The following is a 22,141-nucleotide window of genomic DNA, read 5'->3' on the forward strand; positions in this document are numbered from 1 at the left end:
CCAAGCAGTGTGGTCTGAAAATATGCAGGGAATGATCCCAATCTTTTGGTACGGTTGAAACCTGATTTGTGACCTAGGATGTGATCTATTCTGGAGAATGTTCCATGGGCACTAGAGAAGAATGTGTACTCTGTTGCTTTGGGATGGAATGTTCTGAATAGATCTGTGAAGTCCATTTGGTCCAGTGTGTCATTTAAAGTCTTTATTTCCTTGTTGATCTTTTGCTTAGATGATCTGTCCATTTCAGTGAGGGGGGTGTTAAAGTCCCCCACTATTATTGTATTGTTGTTGATGTGTTTCTTTGCTTTTGTTATTAATTGGCTGATATAATTGGCTGCTCCCATGTTAGGGGCATAGATATTTACAATTGTTAGATCTTCTTGTTGGATAGACCCTTTAAGTATGATACAGTGTCCTTCCTCATCTCTTATTATAGTCTTTGGTTTAAAATCTAATTTGTCTGATATGAGGATTGTAAAGTGGCTGGATGTTGAGTGAGTACTATATATGTTCCTTAGGTTAACTTTCCCAAATGTATTATTTAAATACTTAATTTTGTTTTTCTGCTTGATTTATCATTTATTGAGAGATATGTTAAGAACTTTCCACATGATAATGGATTTGTTAATTTTTCCTCTTGGTTCTCTCAATTTTTGATTAGTATATTTTGAAAGTGTATTATATGGTGCATACAAGTTTAGAATTATTGAATCTTTCCAGTGAATTGAAACTTTCGTCAATATATAGTGATTTTATATCTTCAAATTGTTGTGTAATTTGTATGGCTTTAATGTTGCTTTATCAGCGTTCTTTTCAGTAGTATTTGCACAATATATCTTGTGTCATTCTTTCATTTGAAACTTTCTATGTCTCTTGCTTTAGACATGTCTCTATAACTAAACTTGTTTTATTTTTTTAAAGATTTATTTGTTTATTTTTAGAGAACGAGAGAGTGCAAATGGGAGAAGGGGCAGAGGGAGAGCGAGAGAATCTGAAGCAGACTCCCTACCAAGCACAGAGCCTGTTGTGGGGCTCTGTCTCACGACCCTGAAATCATGACCTGAGTCAAAACCAAGAATTGGATGCTCAACTGACTGAGCCACCCAGGTGCCCCAACTAAATTTATTTTAAACCAATGTAGCACTCTTTGTATTTTAACTGGAGAGTTTAGCCCATTAACATTGATTGTAATTTCTTATATATTTTTATTTATTTCTACCCTTTTAGTTTGTGTATGGTTTAGTTTGATTTTGCCTTACTTACAAACCAATTAGCCTATTACTTTTTGTGGAAGAAGACATAAGCTTCAGGGATCAGAAAGAAAGGACTTTATTATGCAAGGAATGGAAAGTGGTATGGATACCATATTGGCATAGGTTTCCTTTTCCCCCAAGTTCCAAGGGGACATTGGCGTGGGGGGCAGATAGATACCATGCTCGCAGTGAAAGTGAATCCTGTTGAGAAACACGGAGCTTGGGGGACCTGGTGTTTTATAACAAGTGGTAGCAAGCCTGCTCTTTGTCTTGGAGAAAAACATGACTTCATCCCTCAAGGATGCTTTCTGCCAGAACAATCCTGAGAAACGGCCAGGTTAAGAGTGGGCAGCGCCTTATGTTTTCACCTACTCAGCAAGAACGAATAGAGAATGCAGAGACACTCGGGGCCCATGGTGGCTGCACTCTCAACCAGACATTAGATGTTAACTCTAATTACCATCCTGCTGTATATGCTGCTATTTAAATCAAGATTTCATTTCTAACTCCATGTAAGTCCACACATAGTGCAATACTTTGACTTTTTTTTTTTTTATGCAGTTCCTAAGTGTTTAGCTTTACCCATAAGTGTCATTGTCAGTCAAATTTCTCAGGTTGTTGATCTGGAAGTGTCTTTATTTTGCCCTTATTCTTTTTTTTTTTTTTTTTAAGATTTTATTTATTTATTTGACAGAGAGAATGAGACAGCGAGAGAGGGAATACAAGCAGGGGGAGTGGAAGAGGGAGAAGCAGGCTTCCCACAGAACAGGGAGCCCCATGCAGGGCTTGATCCCAGGACCCTGGGATCATGACCTGAGCCAAAGGCAGATGCTTAACGACTTAGCCACCCAGGTGCCCCAATTTTGCCCTTATTCTTGAAAGATATTTTGCAAGGTAGAGACGCTGAAGTTATAATTGTTTTCCCTCAGCACCGTTTACTTATTATTCCGCCCTTCTGTGCCTTCCAACAATGCCACTAGGATGTCTGATGACATTCTAATTAACATTCATTTGTAGAAAACCTGTCTTCTGGTTGCTTGGAAGAAGCCTTCTGCAGGTTGAATATGTATTTAGGGATGGATTTCTTTTTATTTAATCCTCCTTGGGATTTGGGGAGCTTCATAAATATGAGGATTGGCGTATTTTATCAACTCTGAAAAATTCTCAACCGTTGGCTCACCTCTTTGAATAGTGAGTATCTGTTTGTTTTTCTCTCACTGTAAGACTCACACACTGGATTTTTCTCCCCCTGTCTTCCATGTATCTTACACGGGCTTTCATATTTCTTGTCTTTTTGACTTTCCTGTTTGCACTCTGTCAGTTATCATCCAATCTAACTTCTCCTTTATTAACTACTTATTTCTTGGGCTTTGTCTAAACTGCTCTTTATCTATTGAGTTCTTAGTTTAAATCACTGCAGTTTAATTTTTAAAGGTCTGCTTATGTTAACAAATCTGCTTCATCTTTTGTAATCTCTAGTTTCCTTGTAATGCTTTCCATCTTTCTTTTTGTGTTCTAAACATGTTAAACATATTTTATACTATTTATACAAAAATTTCAACCTCTCTATCTTTGCAGGTCTGATTCTGCTTATCTCTGCTGACTCTTGCTCATGGTAGCTATTTCCTTGTGTTTGTAGCAATTTATGATTGCAAGTTATGTTCCTTAGAATGTTCTCTGTTTAAGCTTTGAGACATGTTTAAAATAGTTCCTCCAGAGTACTTGTATTTGCTTCTGCCTGGTCCTCAGGATGCTGCAATCTGAGACCATTAAAAAGTAAATGTCTGGCTTGGGGTTTTTCAGGCTGGTAGTGTGAATTTTGGCCTGGAACTGGCCTAACTATGAGCTGCAGGAGGCTGACAGGAGGAACTCTGTCCTGTGCCATTTCCAGAGCTCACACCTGAATAAGAAAGTCTCCTCCCAGAGTGAGGCTCTCCCCGCTTTCCCCCTACAGTCTGCTCTATGGGGACCATGATTTTCAGCAGAGTGGCTCTGACCTGACCTCCCACCCTGCACTGCCCCAGGCTCTCTCCAGGTCCCGTTTTCCAGACCCTGCTGAAACTCAGGTCTGGACTACAGGAATTGACATCAGACTCCAGGACAAACATCACTTCCTCTTAGGGCATATCTTCTTCTTTTTTTTTTTTTTTTAATTTTTTTATTGTTATGTTAATCCCCATACATTACATCATTAGTTTTAGATATAGTGTTCCATGATTCATTGTTTGTGCATAACACCCAGTGCTCCATGCAGAACGTGCCCTCCTCAATACCCATCACCAGGCTAACCCATCCTCCCACCCCCCTCCCCTCTAGAACCCTCAGTTTGTTTTTCAGAGTCCATTGTCTCTCATGGTTCTTCTCCCCCTCCGATTTCCCCCCCTTCATTCTTCCCCTCCTGCTACATTCTTCTTCTTCTTTTTTTCTTTCTTAACATCTATTGCATTATTTGTTTCAGAGGTACAGATCTGAGATTCAACAGTCTTGCACAATTCACATAGGGCATATCTTCTTATCCTCAGTTTTTGCCTACATTTGTGTTCCCCTAATTACTATTAGATCAGCCATGCTTTAAAAAAGAGGATATTCTTCTCGTTCTACCTAGCATTTTTATGTCTCTGTGGAAGGCTCCCTCTGCATACGTAATCCGTCACATGACCAAGAATGACACCCCCGCCCCCACCCCAGCCTCCTCTTGAGGTTCTCTGATGAGAAGGATGCACCACAGGGACTATATCCCAGGGGATTAAAGCCTGTAGCTTTCAGTGTCTCTGAGAATTTCTTTTATGTGTTCATCTAGTTCCCATCTCTAACAGAAGTATTTTGTGTTTGGAATGCTATAGATGTCTATGAATTATTGTTTAAAAGATGAGTATTTTTTGCTAAGAAAAACTTCTGGCAGAGATTATACATTCTCCTTTGTACCCATTCCAGGTCTTGAGGGGCATTTCTATTTTGAGGATTTTTTTTTTCCCTTTTTAAGTTACAGAAACTCTTCCTGCTATAGTTTTCACCTGTTTCCTCTTTCCTGCTAACTCCCTTCCTCTTAACGTTCCTCTGTAATTTATGTGTAGGCTTGGACTGACAAGAAAAAGCCCCCCCGTCTCTGTTCACGATCAGGTTTTCTCACATACTGTTGGACCAAATGCTCCGTTCACTCGGATGCCTGCTCGCTGGCTGTCTTCCTCACGGAAGCTCACCGTCACGGCCGTGGAATGAGAAGTGTGTGTGTTCGTCTCCTTGGGCTGTAGAACATAGCACAGCAGACGGGTGGCTGGACACTGCACGTATTTGTTGTCTCACACTTCTGGAAGCCAGAGGTCTGAGATCGAGGTGCTGAGGGCCACGCCCCCCGACACGTGTAGGGGGCTTCTTTCTCACCTCTTCTGTGTGCCGGTGGTGGCCGTGACGCGCCTGGACCGGTGGCTGCAGCGCTGCAATTTCTGCCTCTGTTGTCACATGGCCTTCCTACAAGGACACCCGTCACATTGGATTAGAGCCCACCCTACTCCCATATGCCCTCATCCTAACTAATGACATCTGCAACAACCCTGTTTTCAAATAAGGTCACATTCTAGAGGCTGGGGGTCAGGACTTCGATGTATCTTTTTAGAAAAGGACATAATTCAACCCATAACAAACAACATGGAAACACTAGTAGGGTCAAACCCAGAGGTTCTACCGATGCTGTCACCTCCCAATAAAGAATGGTCCTTTTGCCCCTCCTCTGTTGATGAGTAGAAAAGACCAAGCACATTTTCGCCTCTACATGAAATGTTTTCAGAGTTCTTCTCTTGGCCACACGCTAGGGTCCCTTGGCTCTCAATGCTATTTCATGTAATAAGCCTCCCTTTGGTGTCCCTGTGTTGTCTCGTGAGTAAAGTGACCTTTAACAAGAAGACCCAGTCATTATGCACCAAGGCACTCCCAGCATCTGTCCCCACACCCACGAGGAGGCCTGTGGAGGCCACCGCCCGGACTTCTGTCTGTGAGACACTCTGTCCACAGGATGTTGGCCTCATGGCATTTCTTGACCACGTGTAATTGTCTAGGGAAATGAGGATCTTAGCCTGTCACCCTCTTGGTTGCCTCTCCCTTCTTTGATTTCTTTTGATACACACCTAGTAGAATTCCAGACACGTTGCCGTGCACTCACAGACAGGCAGATCGTGCTTGGACACTTTCATCTGTGTAAGTTTAGGCAGTAGGCTCAGCTCCTTGAGCCTCATAAGATGGGGTTCACTGCGTCCATTCCGCAGTTTTTTTAAGTATGTTATACAGATGAAATAGTAGAAATGACCCAGCTCTTGGTAACCAGCCGATCTCTGAAAGTAGTCACCACAAAACCCCTTTACACAAACGTAGGAAGGGTTGCAGACGGGGGCTGTCCTGTGTGTTTCCTCGTTGGTGAGAGAGGCAGGTAGAGAAGCCGAGAGTCATCGTCTGGTGCTGTGAGTAAACGGGGAGCCTGGGGAAGGCACCCTCACGCAGCCTGCAGCGTGGAGGGGTTTGGGTAGGTTTCTCGGGAGCGACATGGCCCTGTGCCGTGAAGGGGGAGGGAGGCGATGCCAGTGGGTGGAGGCAGGCGGGCATCCCGGGCAGTGACCACCGCACCCCCGTGTGGTGGACACGGGCAGCCCACCCGGGCAGTGACCACAGCACCCCCGTGTGGTGGACACGGGAAGCCCATCTTCACGTAGTGTGTCAGCGTGGCCCAGCCTGAGCTCTGGGGCAGGAAGGAGGGCAGACGGTGAGGAGAGGGAATGGTGACCAAGAACAGCACACCTGCTCCGCTCTGGAGTTTGCGCTTCTCCTGGACGACCTGGACACCTGTGGTGCATGGGGTCACTTGACCCGGTTTGCTTCTAGAAAGATCTTTTTAGTAGCAGGACAGTGGATGGGTTGTGAGGGATGGCATCTAGCCGGAAATTACTGTATTCTGACAGGAACTGATGGGGCCCAAACCATGTCCCCGAGAGCAGGGCTGGAAAGAAGGGGAGATGTGAAAACTACCGAGAAAGTCGCACCAACAAGGCTCTGTGCGTCGGTAGACCTCGGGAATAAAGAAGCGCCAGAAGTGAATGTAATTCTTGCCTCCCAGTTTGGGCCGCGGGGTAAACGGTTGTGCCGACAGGGGACAATATAGTTTAACAGGGAGCTTTCAGATAAAAATTCTAGAATTGGGGGTCTACTCCTTCCCCAGTCATGTCAGTAGCTTTCTGTGTGAAACTCTAGGATTTTAGCAAATAACAACTTTGGTGAGCAGTTTACGATTTGCAGAGCACTTCCACATTTTGCTTTAACTGCACAGAAGTGCCACATTTGTAGGTGACAACCTCGTGAGGAAGGAGCACAGGTTCCCACCCCCGCCCCACCCCTCCGGCGCTGACCTCACCCCAGTTCTCCGACTCGGCCCCCGGGCCTTTCGGACGCAGAGGGGCTGCCCTGTGCGCTGCCCCCCCCCCCCCCCTCTTTAGCCCCCCCCCCCCCCCCCCCCCCCCGCCGTGACAACCACACCTGTCTCCAGACATTGCCAAGTGTCCCCCTGGGGGACAAAGTCAGGCCCACTTGAGAACCCTGTTCTAGAGGCTCAGAGTTTCAGGAAAGGTCAAGTCACAGTGGGGACAGTGGATAGAATTCGGATATTTCACATCCGATGTGCGTCCCATGGAGCAGCCTCGGGTCGCACCCCACGCAGCCAGCTCCCCGCCTCCCGCCGCTCGGGCGGGTCTGCTCTCTGAGGCTCACACACATGCCCAGCACCCCACGGGCGCATTTCCCGGGCTGTCTGGTTCATTCTTCTGTCGTCTTACATTCTACATCCGATAAATGCTGCAGGCGGAGTTCGCGTCCGGTCCCGCGGGCAGCGGTCCTGCCAGCTTCGCTGGCGCTGGTGCCCTGGGCGTGGAGTGAGCAGGGACCGGGACCGCGTCTGGGGGAATTCTCGGAAGCCTGGGTTTAATGTGGATTTCTCTAGAGAGCACAGCTGCGTGTTTCCGCGAGACACCTCGGGTAAGAAGTAGTCCAGACCACTGGAGCTTTTGTTGCTGTTTTCAGATGACACGGGGGTGCATGGGGGCCGCGGGCCTGTGTACGGAGGGGCTGTGCGCACGGCTGTACGCTAGTACAGTTGGCATACAGTCCCCGCCCCCATCTCCCCCAGTGAAGCTTGTTAGAACTGGCCCCTTCCTCATCCCAGGGGCTGGTGACCAGCCCAGTGTCTGTGGACCATCAGCTGCTCTCTGCCAGAGCGGCAACATGGCCTAGTCCTGGCCTGTCTTTGCACTTGTTTAGAGACAAGATGCCTCAAGTGAGGGCCAAGGAAAAGGGGAAGGCTCTGGGGGTAAGACACTGTTTCCTGGAGTAGGGATAATCGCCCTCCAGCAGAACCCTTGAGGGAAGCAGGAACCATTTTTTTTTTTTTTTTTTAAGATTTTATTTATTTATTTGAGAGAGAGAATGGGAAAGAGAGCATGAGAGGGGGGAGGGTCAGAGGGAGAAGCAGATTCCCTGCCGAGCAGGGAGCCCAATGCGGACTCGATCCAGGGTCTCCAGGATCATGACCTGAGCCAAAGGCAGTCGCTTAACCAACTGAGCCACCCGGGAGCCCCGCAGGAACCAGTTTTGACATGCATATTTTTATCTTAGAGATGCACAATGGGGACACAGAACAGGCCAGTGTGCTCAGGCTCTCCAAGCAAGGACGTGGCAGCACCCAGCGTCCACTCTAAACTCTGCGCTCACCACTACCCGGCCTGTGGCATCCATTAAACCCCAGAGAGCTTATGTGACCTCACCTCCTGACCCAGATGCAGTGTGAAATGGTCAGTTCTCATTTGGGGCATCCGCCCTCCCTACTCACTTTAGCAAAGATAGCCCTTTACAGGGATTAATGCAACCTTTGGCTTAGCCGAGCAGATGACAGGACACTTGGGATTTTTCACAGTCTACCTGGCAAAAGAGCAAATCTTGTCACACAGTACCATATGCATGAATGTTTCTGTGCTGACATTGTTTGACCTTATTTTAAACATTGACTCAACACGTGCACATTGCACAAGAGTAAAACGGAAGAAGCTGCTCGGAGCTCTGAGCTCAAAGATCTGGAACTGTCTATAGCCCTCTAGTGAGCCTTTCTAGGGGGAAAAGAAATGTGTTCCCTTTAAGGCAAATCCCCTCCAGCCCTACAACCAGCAGCCGGCCTCAGAGAGCCCTGCCTCAGGACACGGTGCTGGGCCTAGTAAGTCATCCGTTTGGACGATTTTCTATATATGGAGTCGGAGGTCATGGAGAACGGATGTGTCTTTGTTCTCCAAGCACTGCCAACGGCGGTTTCCCCAGACCGCGTGGGGGTCCGTTCACCCCGGGGAGTGACAGATGGACCCCAGGTGCGGGCGCCCGGGCTGCGGGGCCGCGGCGGGAAGAGGAGAGGTGCAGAGCGCCCTGCGAAGGCTCACGGAGCCCCTCGGATTTTGTTTCATTTTCCAGAAATGTTTGCTAATTAACAAAAGTTTTGTTCGGCACAGAAGAGCATTATGCCAACGTGTGTACGTGGCTGTTTTAAGGAAGGACACCATAACGACGCCCCCCAGCTAGAAAACAGCCCAGCAGGGCAGCGGGGCAGAACAGAGGGCAGGCGCCCGCACCCTCCGCGGGGCGCAGCGCAGCCGTGCTCCGCGGGCTCGTCAGGCCTGCGCCGCCCAGGGCGCCGAGCGGGGGTGTGGGCGGGGGGCGGGGCCGCGCGCGGGGAGTCCTCGGAGGGCGGGGGGAGGAGGGGGACGGGGAGGAGCGCCTGGGGCGGTGGGCCGGTGGCGCTGATTGGTGGTAGTGGCGGGGGAGGGGGCAGGGGCGGGGCGGGGTTGCTCGGCGCTGGTCCTCTCAGGGCGGGAGGAGGAGGGGGAGGAGGAGGAGGGAGCGCCTGGGTTGGGGGTTGCTGATTGGCGGCAGTCGCGGAGGGCGGGGCGGGGCGGGGCTGGTCCTCGCGGGGCGGCGGCCGCCCCGGCAGCTGCAGGAGGAGGAAGAGGAGGGAGAGGAGGGAGCATCTGATTGGCGGTAGTGACTGTGGGCGGGGTGGGGTGGGGCTGCCGGGGCTGGTCCTCGCGGGGCGGCGGCCGCAGCGGCAGCACCAGCCTCAGCAGCAGGAGGGGGCAGGGGAGGAGGAGGAGGGGGAGGAGGAGGAGGGAGCATCGGGGCGGCGGGCACTGATTGGCGGTAGTGGCTGAGGGCGGGGCGGGGCTGTCTGGGGCTGGTCCTCGCAGCCTGCGGGAGGAGGAGGGGGAGGAGGAGGGGGAGGAGGAGGGAGGGAGGAGGGTGCGCTGGAGCCCCGGCCGCGGTGGCCGGCTCGGCCTGCCCTTTGTGCCCGCAGCCCGCGCCCCGCGCCGATGGCCGCCGCGGCGGGCTCCCCGGCGGCGCGCACCCGCCCTCGGACCTGACCCCGCGCGCCTGGGATGCGCCGGGAATGCGCGTCCTCCGGGCCTGCGGCTCCTCCCGGCTGGGCGCGGGGCGATGGACCTGAGCATGAAGAAGTTCACCGTGCGCAGGTTCTTCTCCGTGTACCTGCGCAAGAAGTCGCGCTCCAAGAGCTCCAGTCTAAGTCGCCTCGAGGTAAATGCATCGCCTCTGTGTGCGCAGGTACCCAGGTCCCCGCCGCGCCCTGGAGGATGCTGCGGGTCGCGGAGCCATCCCGAGCCCTTTCTATTGTCACATGCACGGTACCCACAGACCCATGTCAGGGAGTGAAAGTTATTTGAGAGCCGGTCCGGTTTTTCTAAAACCGAACGCTATTGTTGGGACCTAGCAATAACTGGACCGGTCCTCGTGTTCTCGTCGGGCACTAAACTCTGCCCCTAGGGAATTTCTAACTAATTTTGTTCCTGGGTCTGCGCAGGATGCGGAGCGGTCACCGTGCCCACATAGGTGCCCGGGCTAGGGAGGGCGTTTCGGTCCGTGCAGCTGGACCGCGGCTCCGTGTGGCACTTCCAAAGTCCCAAAAACAGAACCCCCGCGGCGCTCCCCTCGACTGAGGGTCTGGGGATGGGGAGGTGGGTTTATCTTTCCGTGGCCCGCAGCCACACAAGTGCTACCGTATCGTGCAGATGTATGTGTATTTGAAATCAGTGTAGCATTGACTATATATAATACATACGTATATGTTAAAAGGTAACAATACAATCTACTCGGGCCAGTCTGAAACGGTGCTCAGTAGCGAAGTGCCTGGCGCAATATCCCTGCAGCCCCGGGTTTAATAGAGATTCGCCCTGAAACCCAGAGGACCCTGAAAATTATGTCCTTTTCTCCTGTCCCTCATCTTGTCATCTTTGGGTTTCCAAAATCATCTGTGGACAGTTCTCTGATGTGTTTTTTTATTTCAGCAATCAGATCTTGTTCTCTTCATCCCGGTGTCCAAATTACATTGTTGAATCTACAGATGACCAAACGGTGGAACGTGTTTAAGTAAAAAAAAAGAGAGAGAGAGAGAGATTGTGATGCTGGGGGCAGGGGCTGGCTACACAGCCTAGTGTTTCCCTTCGACATTGCCCTGGCCTTTGCCACAAGGCTGGCACCTATCTCGGCTTTGACTTATTTCTAAGGAAGTCAAATCAATTGGAACAATGTCACATTTTTCCTCTTGGTTTTCTTTGTCCTGGCTGCCATGGTGTTTGATACCAGGCAGGGTTGTTACAATCACCAGATCTTTAAGCAAAGCTCAGGAATAGACATGAATGCAACAGGAAATTACTCGTATAAAAAGTTTCTGTTATGGTATCACTAAGTCAGATTTGGACTAGATAGGATCTTTGTGGCTGGTTTCTGAGGGTAGAACATATTTTTCAAACAAATACAACTGTTAATCAAATAATGGAGGAGGGCTTGCCTCAAATCTCGCATTGACAGAAGTTAAACACGAGTTAGTGAGATAAATCATTTTCCCGGATTTCAGGCACTTTTTAAAAAGCTAAAATTGATAAGAACAGAAAGCCAGGACAGTATTTACCTTTATGCCCAGTAAGTTTTTATTCATCAAAATGCCAAGTTTATTATACAGCTCCTTGTCTCCTTTTCATTTATTGTCCTTGCCAAGGGGAGGCACACGGGTGGGGAAACTCCCAGTGCTGTTCAGGAAGACCAGCAATAGATACCGGGCTGAACTCATGGAGGGTCAGGAATCCCATCAGCATGATATACTCACCTCCAGTGTTACGGTTCAGCTTGTAGAACCGGGTTTGGGAAGTGCCTCATAAAAATAGCATAATGGGAAACCAAGAGGGGGATAGAAATGAGGTTTCATAAATGTGAAAATAAAATTTCTAAAAACCATAAATACACCATTAGATAGGCAGAAGGTCAGCTGACTAGAGAGGAATGTGATCTATTAGCACGCACTCAATGAGCACCTCATATAACCTGGATGCTGGGTGCCGGATAGAAGTATTGAGAAAGATAGCTCGGATACAATGCTCTGTTCTCTACACATGCATTCACCTGTCTCTTGTGAAAACTCAAGTAGGCATGTTTTACTATCCTCATTCTATTGATAGGGGGACTCCCCGCCCAAAAATTGAGGATTTTGCTGAAAACTTACCAACTAATTCATTCTGCAATTGCTTTTTAAAAGGCTGCTATGTGCTCAGCATTGTAGATCCAAAACCACAAGTCCTAGAAGTCCTGGCCTCATGGTGCCTCCACCTAGTGGGGGATCTAATAAGTGGCTGACCCTGTGCTTCCGTCCAGCAAGTTCCATATTCCTGCCCAGCTGTCTCTCCATCTTTTTCCAGAGAAGCCTGTTTATCCATTGCATATCCACAGCAGATTGTAGGCCAAGAAGCACTCATCAAAAAAATGTAAAATTTTGGAGGGGGGGGGGGTCTGTCAATAGTTTGGGGTTGGGTAGTAGGACATACAAAACACTTAGCACGGATGTATATTTCCTGTTTGGACTGATGAAATTATAAAAAAAAACAACTTTTTTTCATTGTTTCTGTGAAATTTATTTTGTAAAATATACACAGAGACAAAATTTTTGTTTTTTGAATTCAGAATCTAGTGCCATGAACAGGAAAGTGACAGTAGTTACTTTAAGTTGAAAACACTATTATCTTTATTAAAACATTAAAATTAATGTTTTCATCCTTGCTTTTAAATTTAACTTTAATCTAGAATCCAGCATTGGGTAAACTCTAACCAACAGAGAAGCCAGATTACTTAATCAAATTTGGAAACGGTTTATGGATTATAGCTTAAATATTTTTATAGTGTCTCGGCATTGCCCCAACTGAGAGGGCCAGATCACTGACTCTGGCAAGAGTGATTTTTGGAGTTTCTAAAGGGAAATTGGGTATCTTTCCTAGACTTCTTTGTGCATGCCCTAGAAAGATATCAGGTTTCACTGTCTGACCTTCACCCGGACTTCAGGGCGCTGACCTCACTGCCTGAGAGCCTCAGCACCTACCTGGAAGGTGTAACCAGCTCCTGATTCAGCAGCCCATTTTATAGATGAGGAAACGGAGCCCAGGGAAGCCAAAGGACTTGCTTATGCTCTTGAGCCTAGACTGTTTTAAAGGAAGTTCTTGCTGTAAGAGCATGGGCCGTCTATTATTAATTTTAGCCCTTCTGGGTTGTGGGGTTACTGGAGTTTACCGTGTATTAGATGGGACTTGAAGGAAGGCTCTTGTAATTATTAAAAGGAAATTACTCTGAGGAGTATTTTGGAAGGTGCTCCACAACCTGAAATTATTCTAGAGAACCTTTTTTGGCAGTTGGAAAGTTCCAGGTGCATCTGGGCTTTGTATCACATCCACCGGAATTGGATTCTCATGTGCATCTTTCACAGCAGGTGGTTGCTCCTTGACCTCTGTGAGCCCCATTTCCCTCTGCTGGGAGAAGGGCTAGTACTTCCTGCCCCGTAGGGTTAAGGTGACGGGTGTGAGCTATCGTACGTAAAGACTTAACATGGAGTCTGGATGGTGGCACTGTTAGTCAATTGTTAGCTATGGATCCTGATGAATATTTTCTGGGCTTAGTGATGGTTTTCATAGTGTTGGGTGTCTCCTGGCATGGTGTGAACCTGAGATTGCCCCTGTGGCCTGTAGAACCCATGGCTTGTGCTATCTCAAGAAACACTCAGCCTGGTAATTAATAGTTTAGATGACCTTCCTCTGTACTTAGGGGAAGAAAAGGCCAGAGATCACTTCTCCCAGGCTTCCTTCCATACACAATACCGTCATTCACTAGGATCGGCCCCATTTGCTGAGATGGAGTTCCCATCGTCTGGCTGGATGGCGGTGTTCCTCTTCCTTTTCTTACGTATCACCCTGTGAGTCCGCTGCACCAATCCGTGAATGCATTACCAATTCAGGTCCCAAACCCATGGCGTCGTGAGCTAAGGCGGCTTCTAGAGTCAGGAAATGCCCCAGTGTCAGCAGCCCAAGTTCGGGAGCTTTGGGAAGGCATCCTCCTGGCTCAGCCTTCGCTTCCCCAGGAGAGACTCCAGGGGTCTGACGTTCAAGCTCCGAAGCCTGGCTTGGGGCTGTGGGAGGTTGAGAAGGGTTGGCTAGGAAGTGCCTGGTGGGGGCGATGGGGGGGAGATATAGTTTTTAAATTAATAAAAAGTGACATTATTTACTCAGTATGATTTATCTACCAGTTTGTTGAAGGGATCAATGCTCAAAGACAGTTCATTTCAGGAACAGTTATTTTGTTTGGAGTCACCAAAACCAGGGAGTTGGTTCTCTTTATTACCTATCATTTTTGACATTTTTACTGAAAGACAATTGAGGGTGGGTGAGAAGGACAAAATGCAAGTCCTTTAGCTGGGATACGGATAAGTGGTAAGCTGTTGAGTGGAAGAATTTCATTTATTTACAGACTTGCTCGGTTGTTTACACCAAGAATTTTTAGCGTATACCATGTACATCATGCTAAGCAATTGGTACATAGGATGTGATCTTTGTATGATCTCTGCCCTCAATGAGCTTAACATCTAGTGAGAGAGGCAGACCCAGGAATGGAATCTACTGTGTGAAATTTCTGGCATCCGTAACTTAAACAGTCTAATTATATCGATTGTCAGATTAATTTCTATTTCCCATGGTTGCAGGTGCAGGTCACCAAGTGTTGTCTATGTGCACATTTGAATATATTTTAATTGCTTACCCCTTTTAAAGGAAAGCATGATGTCTTAATAAAGTAAATGCTAAGGGACTCGTAGCAAATCCTGGGAGTGATGTTGGCTCTGGTCACGGAGAAAAAGAAAGCTTCCTGGAAAGTTAAACATTAAGGTTTATTCTTGGTGCTTGATAGGTAAGCTCTTCTTCTAGATCTTGGGTGGTTTCCCGGAAAACCATTTCTAATTAAAATAATTTTCAGGTACTTTCAGTAAAAGCACCCAAAAATTCTATGGGAGGCCTGATTTTTATTGGGCTTTCAGACAACAAGAACAGCAACAAAAAATCAGAGAAGACCACAAGAAAGAGTCCATATTAATAAGTATTTAATTTGCTTACTGTTTTGCTTATGTGTGTTTATTCTATTTTAAACACACTAAAATTAATTTCTTTGTGGTCGCTTTTTGGGATATAGCTTATCTCAACAATTTCACGACATACTTGCTCTCCTTACATCAAAGAAAACTCCCCAAAATATTGTTGCTTGTTCAAAAATATGTGAAAAGACAACCAAAAATATTGAGATTTCCCCCCATTTGTCTTCGTCACCTCCTTTATGCCTTCTTCTCCTAAGCCTCTGTGCCGACTGTCTGCCACCACACACCCCGATCCGGCAGAGAGGGTTTCAGTGTATTTTTCATGATTTCAGAAGCACAGGAAAGAAATGGAAGTGCACACATCACCTGACTTATCACCCAGGGTTTCACCCTGCCGCTTGCATGCTGGGTGCACGGTTCTCAGATGCGGCCAGTTATTCAGTGGGTGGGAGAAGTCTGAACTCTCCGGGGCAGGGAGAAGGTGGAGAGAGAGGCTTTGGGGCTTGGGTGGTAAGACCTGGTAACCAGTGTGGTGTGGGTTCTTCAGGACGTTTGGCTGCTCCGGTGCAAAGAGCTCTTCTGAAATGTGGGGAAACTGAGGACAGGTCTGTTTTGTATGGAGTTGGCAACCAGTGGTTTAGCCAGAAATAACCTTCCTCTTGGGCCCGAGGGTTTTGTGCTTGTCAAATAAGTACAGATGGGCTGGCACTAAAGACATACTCTAGAACGCTCTGCTTTTATTTCTGATGACGCTGGGTTATGTTGTGTTGTATTTTTCCTCCGGCATTATATGTTTGCTGATACATTTTCACTGGTAAAAGCTATTAAATTAAACTTAAGTAGGAATTATCAACAAATAGTCTGTAAAGCTACAGTGTGATTTAATCAAGCAAATGGATGAGGCACAAATATATTCAGTATAAAATATGGTTCATCACGTCTGGTTTGCAGCTGTGTCAGAAGCCTTTCCTGCCCCGAGCTAGCGAGGAGGCGTCGCGGTGGTGCAGTTAGCCGTGAGGCACCTGCGCTCCGCGCTCTGGACGGCGAATGCGTGCCCAGGGACCACAAACCTGTGATTGCTCACCAAGCAGACAAGAGCCTGCGTTTGAAACCACCCGAGATGTGCCGTGACAAAGACTCTCCTCCAGCAAACTAGTCAGGCTCCTCTGGGTCCCCTTCGCAACGAGGCTCCGACCTTGGGCTCCTGCGTCGTCCTTGCAGTGCCCAATGTTAGCAAGAATCCTGCTGAGCCAATTTAGAGAGAACCACCCCCCCCCGATATCTGACCGAATTCCTTATCCCCACCACTCCGCAGGTGATGTCTGGTCACCCCCTGCCTGCAGTGAGATTCCTGTGAGGTCAGTTTAGACTCACCCTGCCCTCACCAACCCTCCAGCTCTGCTCCTTGCCCATAAATCCCCACTCTTCCTTCCTGTATCTGAGTCGAGCTCGGTCTCGCTCTCCTACTGCGAGACCCCATTGCAGTGCTCTGGTGAATAGAGTCTTCCTCGCTGTCTTTAGCAGGTGTCAGAATAATCTTCCTTGGCCAGTACTTATTGTGATGGTAATTTGCATATATATCTTGAGATCCATGAAGGAGTGTCCCAGGAACACCACTCATCAGAGAACCCTACTTGATTCTACCCAGAAAATACACAGCGGCCACTCCTCCAACGAGCTTTGGTTTGCAAGGGTCCTTGGAATCCCCAGGCCGTGTTCTTGTCCCTCCACACCTGCACAGAGCTCCCTACCACTGGATGCACCCCGACCTTGCTGGCCACCCCTTCTCCTGGCCACCTGGCACGCCCCTCGTCTCTGCCCTCGGCCTCGCCAGGCACGTCATCCTTTTGAGCTCCTACCTCCTCAGCTACAGTACGGGGACAACCATATGCTAATGCCATCCTCTAGTTATTAAATGCTTGAAAAGTGAAATGGGCCTCGTCAGGGAAGGGTTTGCACTTGGCATTCTGGGGTGTTGCCCAGAGCTGGCTTTTGTTGGACCCTCTCTGTAAAGAGTTTTGCAGTACATTGTGGAAACACGGAGTTTCTCTCCTCTTTTGTCAGCCTCTCTTGCCCTTCGGAGTACACATCTGCTTCAGGTTAGTATACCACAAAGCAGCTTTTCCGAAGTTTAGCTCTGTTAAGGTTACCAAGAGTGACAGTTTCATCTACAGTGCCATCGTTTTGAATGTACCTCATGGAATAGCAGCTCTTGTATGACAGAGAAGGGGGTCCACGCTGTTCTGGGGTCGGCCCTCCAGCTCGGGGACTGACCCAGTATGGCTGGGCTGGGGTGCTGGAAGAGGAGGTGAGGTGCTCGTACGTATTCTCTGGCTTCTTACAGAAAAGAACTGTCCTTTCTTTTGTCTGCTCTGTTCTCCCGTATGAAATTAGCAAGATCCACAAAACTCAGTCCGAGAATGAGCACTTAGACTGTTGGCCGTTGTGTTTTCTTCTGTTTCCAGAGGAGAGAGGGCTCTGAATGAGACTGGCAGGCTTCACGCCCCTGGAATGACTCAGGGGCCGTATTTCCAGGCTGGGGGTTTCAGAAGGACAGTAGCCAGCACACGCGTCTGGGACCCGCTTTAATGCGTCTCTGCAGTTCACATGAGCTGTGACACGCAGCTGAGACCACCCCGGCCACACCGTACCGCGCAAGGCCCATGGGCTTGCAGCTTGTACTCATTAAAATGTGCAGCTGAATTTATAAGGGGGAGGGGTGGAGGGATTCTACTTTGAAAGACTCTATTTTGGCATGGTTATGGTGGAAATGCTCTAGTGACTACTTAAGAAAATTGCTCATTCAGGTCCCCATGTTAACACTTATGGCCCAAGATGGTTGCAAACCTTCTACAGCTAAGGTTAGATATGATATTGATTTCCAAATGTATTTTCACATCCGAAGTATAGTGTGGACAGTCCCCTTCTAAAGATGACCATAAAAGAAAGCAGGTTACTCAGGAACGTGAGTAAAAGGCAAGAGGAGGCCCGAAGATGCAGTGGCATGTCCGTGTGTGGGAAAGTGTCCGCGAGGCCAGAAGGTGGCTGCAGAAGCCCCATGGAGCCGTGCAGGCCCCGCTGGTGCCTGTGGGACCACCCCATTCGCTCGGCCGCCCACCAGTGAACCACTGAAGTGCGTCAGGGCCACGCCCCACAGGGCAAATGCACAGAGGTGCCCCGGGAGACATTCCTGTCCCGGGACTTGCTAAAGTGACTCTTTTTGGTTGACTTTGAAGATAAAGCAGAGGAAAGAAAACCAGACGAACGTAGCAGAAAGAGCCCTTATTTTTAGAACACCTTCGGCTCCTCGCAGTCAGCTGCGATTGTAATGACCTGAGGGAACAGGGCAGGTATGCTGCTGAGATGCTCTGGCGGTTAGAGCTGACTGCCTTCACCCCAGAGAACCCCAAGAAACAGCAGGAGGTCAGGCATGACTTCCGTATTTCTAGGTCTTATGTTTCTAGATCTTGCACGATCAAGACTTTGTAGGATCCACTCCAACAGCGAAGTAGATGACAATGTCCGACCTCATAGGACATGCGGAAGCTGATGTGCACAGGGCTCGCGGACATGCTCGCGGTTTGCTGCGATGGCTGGAAAGATCTAGACTGTCAGAAAATCTTTATCAGTACCTAGCACTTTTTTCTTTAACAGCCTGTGTTTTGAGGCTCAGGACAATAGGACTCCAAGGGTTGGCATAAGAACGTTAAGAGTGACTCATTAGAATGAACCGTAGTCATTTTGCATGTGTACAAGGGAGGGAGAAGGGGTACAGATTGGAGACGCCACCGTGACCATGATGGGGCTTCTACTCACTAGGGGTGATGGGCAGGGCCGGCTCGAGCTTCCTGCTACTGTCTCTGGGTCCCACCCACAGAGCGAGGGCTGAGTGTGGCCTTCTGCTGTCCCTTCTAGTGCTGCACCCAGACCCACCCATTCGCAGACCCTCCCTCAACCCTCTGTGCTGTGCCCCCCGACTAGCCACCCCCAGGCCCAGGCCCATGCACCCAGCCTCCCCCTTTGCTCAGAGCTCCTCCATGGAGGCATTAGTACAGGGCGACCTCCTTCCCCGGGGGACCCTGGCTCTGGAGCACTTGGGTTTGGACAGAGAAGCTCTGTGGGAATTGGTGCAGAAAGGTAGTCACTGCTGAATGACCCAGGTTGGAGTAGAGCGTGATGCCCTGGGTCCTCACATAGAGGGTGGTTTGTGTTCAAAATCACATCTGGGGGGAGGACGGTGTTGAATAGAGAAGCAACGGGAGAAGGTCTTCCTTGTGGTGTGGGCTCAGTCACCCATTTCTGTGATGTTCTGGGTTTTTGTAAAATTCCCCAAGTCACATGTCCTCCTGCTGGGTCAGGCCTGGGCCTGGGGCGCTCCCCGACCTGTCCTCCCTGATGCTGTCATCGATGTGGGCCCGACTCCTCCGTGCTAGCTCAGTGCTTTGTGGCCATGTGTGAACTTACATAAAACCTTTTGGAACCAACCTGCAGCTGATTGGGAACCCATCAGGCTCCACTCCGGCAGCTCTACGTCCAGGGACGGCGTGAGCAGCCCTCAGGACTCTTGTCCAGCTGTGTCCTATGTGGACGCTGTCCGTGCACAGCCCGTCTTCTAGCACATGTGACGTCCTTGGAGGCCTCACGTATTAACTGAGTGTTCACCACGTGCCTAGGAATTACCTATAGGGCTTTCATTTAGGGAGTTAAAGTGTAGGAAAAAGTGGTCATGACCCAGTACTAATGGTGGGGGGAGGTAAAACCACTGTGTCCGTGCAACAAAGAAGAAATCCTTATAAAAGTGCACGTCAGCTTAGCACAGTCCGGCGCTGGGCAGCTCACAGCTGTAAGGCTGCTGTTCGCATTTGAACCTTTTCCGTAGAAGTAGCATCTAATCTACATGCCCAGTGTAGCTGCTGATGGTGCCGTCCCACAGCAAAGATTGTGGGAAAAAATCATTTCGAGCACTTAAAATTTTTAAAAGCATAGTAAAATATCTTAAAAGTTTGAGAAACTATTAACCTCTTAAGATCTCAGAAATTGTGACATATGTGAACACCAGCAATTTTTAAAAACTGAGAAACAATAAAAGCCAATAAGGATTTTTACTTTCAAAGCTCGTGCTTACGGGAGAATGGGTTTAGTTCCAAGAAGACGGTTTTTGTGACTCTCTGAAAGCAGTTTCTCCTCAAATGTAAAAGCTCTCCAAGTCCTCATGCTGGTTTTTCGTGACAGATAATGTCACTTTAAAGCTTTGGCGCCCGAGACGGCTTCCCAGCTGGTGAACGGAGCGGAAGGAGCCAGGTTCTGCCGAGGGGCTCCCTCTGTGCCCGTGACCTCCGGGGCCCCCGTGTCACACTCCGCAGCCTCCAGGCACCCCCTCTGCAATCCCGTGCTGCTTCCCGTTGCTGCTCTGGGTCAGCCCTTGCCGGCCAAGAACGATTTACGTCCTTCCTTCATGGTTTAGGCAGGAAGGTCACGGTTCTCTAAAGTTCCAGAAGGGCAGCTGTTCATTTGACGTGACCTGAAGTCTCACTGCTGCCTGCACCCAGGACGTGCCTTAGTTAAAAAGAGAAAAGCCACCCTATCTGATAACTTCAGAAGTCATAAAAAGCTCTTCTTGCCCCTCCCTCCGTCCCCAAACGCTCCCTCCTCATTTTCCCTTCCCCCGTGAACCCTGACATGTGGTGCGCAAGCAGGGAGCCACACCCAGAGAAGCACCTGCGCGTGCGGGAACGAGGTGTTCTTTGCAGCTTGCCAGAGAAGGGCCCGCTGGCTCGACACCCAGGGGAGTCCACGCGCTTCTTTTCCAGTTGGGACACTCAGCTGAAATGCTGACAACAGCAGGTGGTGAGCACGGCCATGTGTCCTGCTGGGACGCCGATGGCAGGAGTCCCCCATCAGCCCTGGGAGCATCAGAGGGCCCAGCCCAGGGTCCACGTGTGGCACACTGGGCCGGCGTGCTGGGGGGGGGGGGGGGGGGGGGGGGGCACAGCATCCTTGGCCAGATGGAAGGCTGAGTTTGTGATTTGTCACAGCAGCAGATGGGACCGTCCCAGCAGGTCACCTGGTTTTGAGTTGGACCCCCAGTTGTGGAAGAGGCACCATAAGGCGATGGGCTGTCCTCTGGCCTCCAGGAGGACAGCATGTCAGGAAGTGAGGCATCTTGGGGCCTGTCGGGGTCAGCACGGTGTGTCTGAGGGTCCTCCCTGGCGCGAGGCTGGACCCACCACCAGCGGTGGCCGCGGCTTTCTCAGAGGCCTGTGGGGCACCCGGGAAGCTCAGCCTCACCAGCACTCACGTGGTAAAGATCTGTGGAGCACTCGCTCGAGGGGTGAAGCCTGTGCTCATGGAGATGCATTCTCCTGGGGAAGAGAAAAGGCCAGATTGACATAGAAAAATGTACCAGTAGTGACGGTGTGGGGAGAAAAGCCACACGGAGTTAGCAGGAAGCCAGGGGCACAGAGAGAGCAAGCTCTGATAGGGTGGCCCAGGAAACATCCGGGGTCATTTTAGCAGGGGGGACAAAGTGGGGCCACGGCTCTTGGTGTCTCTGAGTGTTCCTCAGGGAGAAGCAGGTGCAGGGTCTCTGGGGGGGCAGCCACAGGCCGGCGCACCCAGAGCAGGAGGACCAGAGCCGAGGAGGGGTCGGATCTCAGCCTAAAGACAGTGACACCCCGAAGGGGGTCCTTCCGAGGAGTGACAGGGCCATATCTGCCTTGGAAAGCCCCTCCCAAATGGGGTGTGGGAAGCAGACCCTAGGATGGCAGGAGGAGCAGGAAAGCTGCTTTTGATGAGGGTTGGCAGGGCTCACAGCTCCCCCAGACCCAGATCCCAGCCTAAGTGAGAGCGGAGCCATGGACAACGACGAGGCCGTGGAGGGCGGTGGGTTGAGTGGGAAGATCACAGGGTGCAGGCTGGGGAGCCACCTTGGGCTCTCCTTTGCCGGTCCCAGGTCAAGGTGCCCCCAGACAGCGATGTGCTGGCAAAGTAGTGTGGTAGACAGAAGTGTTTGAGGAGGCTCACGCTGCAGTGGGTTTGCAGCACTGAGTGTTACCTTCTGCCAGCGCTGGCCCTGCCGTCCGCGGGCTTGTCGAACAGCGCGTCAGACTGCCAATGCACTTCAAGTGAGGGGGTCCAGCAGAGGAGGGCATGTGTCAGCAGTGGAATTTCTCCTGATTCCTGGACCAAGCTTCCCCTCCAACTTTGGAAGTCTGCACACATGCTTTTCACTAAGGACTTGAAATACCAGAAAAGGTCCTAAAAATTTGATATGAATGGACACCTCCTTTTCCTCAGGCTAAGCCTTCTCTGTGTGTTCTTTTTTTTAAAGATCTTACTTATTTATTTATTTATTTATTTAGAGAGCACACAAGCAGGGGAAGGGCAGAGGAGAGAGAGAATCTCAAGC

The 22,141-nt window shown here is 49.6% G+C and overlaps 1 protein-coding gene across 5 annotated transcripts in view; it reads left to right on the forward strand.

Annotated features, from left to right (window-relative positions):
• Nucleotides 1–22,141, forward strand: part of RPS6KA2 (ribosomal protein S6 kinase A2) — a 346,717-nt gene that overhangs the window by 171,097 nt on the left and 153,479 nt on the right. Inside the window, exon 1 of one of the 5 annotated variants that reach the window (XM_032407496.1) lies at nucleotides 9,634–9,857. The exons of the other annotated variants lie outside the window; for them this stretch is intronic. Within the exon in view, the coding sequence (XP_032263387.1) occupies nucleotides 9,759–9,857 (99 nt within the window). The 5' untranslated portion in view covers nucleotides 9,634–9,758. Of the gene's footprint in view, nucleotides 1–9,633; nucleotides 9,858–22,141 lie in introns of those variants that run through there. 5 annotated transcript variants of the gene reach the window in all.

This window comes from Phoca vitulina, unplaced genomic scaffold, assembly GCF_004348235.1.
Source record: "Phoca vitulina isolate PV1807 unplaced genomic scaffold, GSC_HSeal_1.0 scaffold9, whole genome shotgun sequence".
Taxonomy (NCBI): Eukaryota; Metazoa; Chordata; class Mammalia; order Carnivora; family Phocidae; genus Phoca; species Phoca vitulina.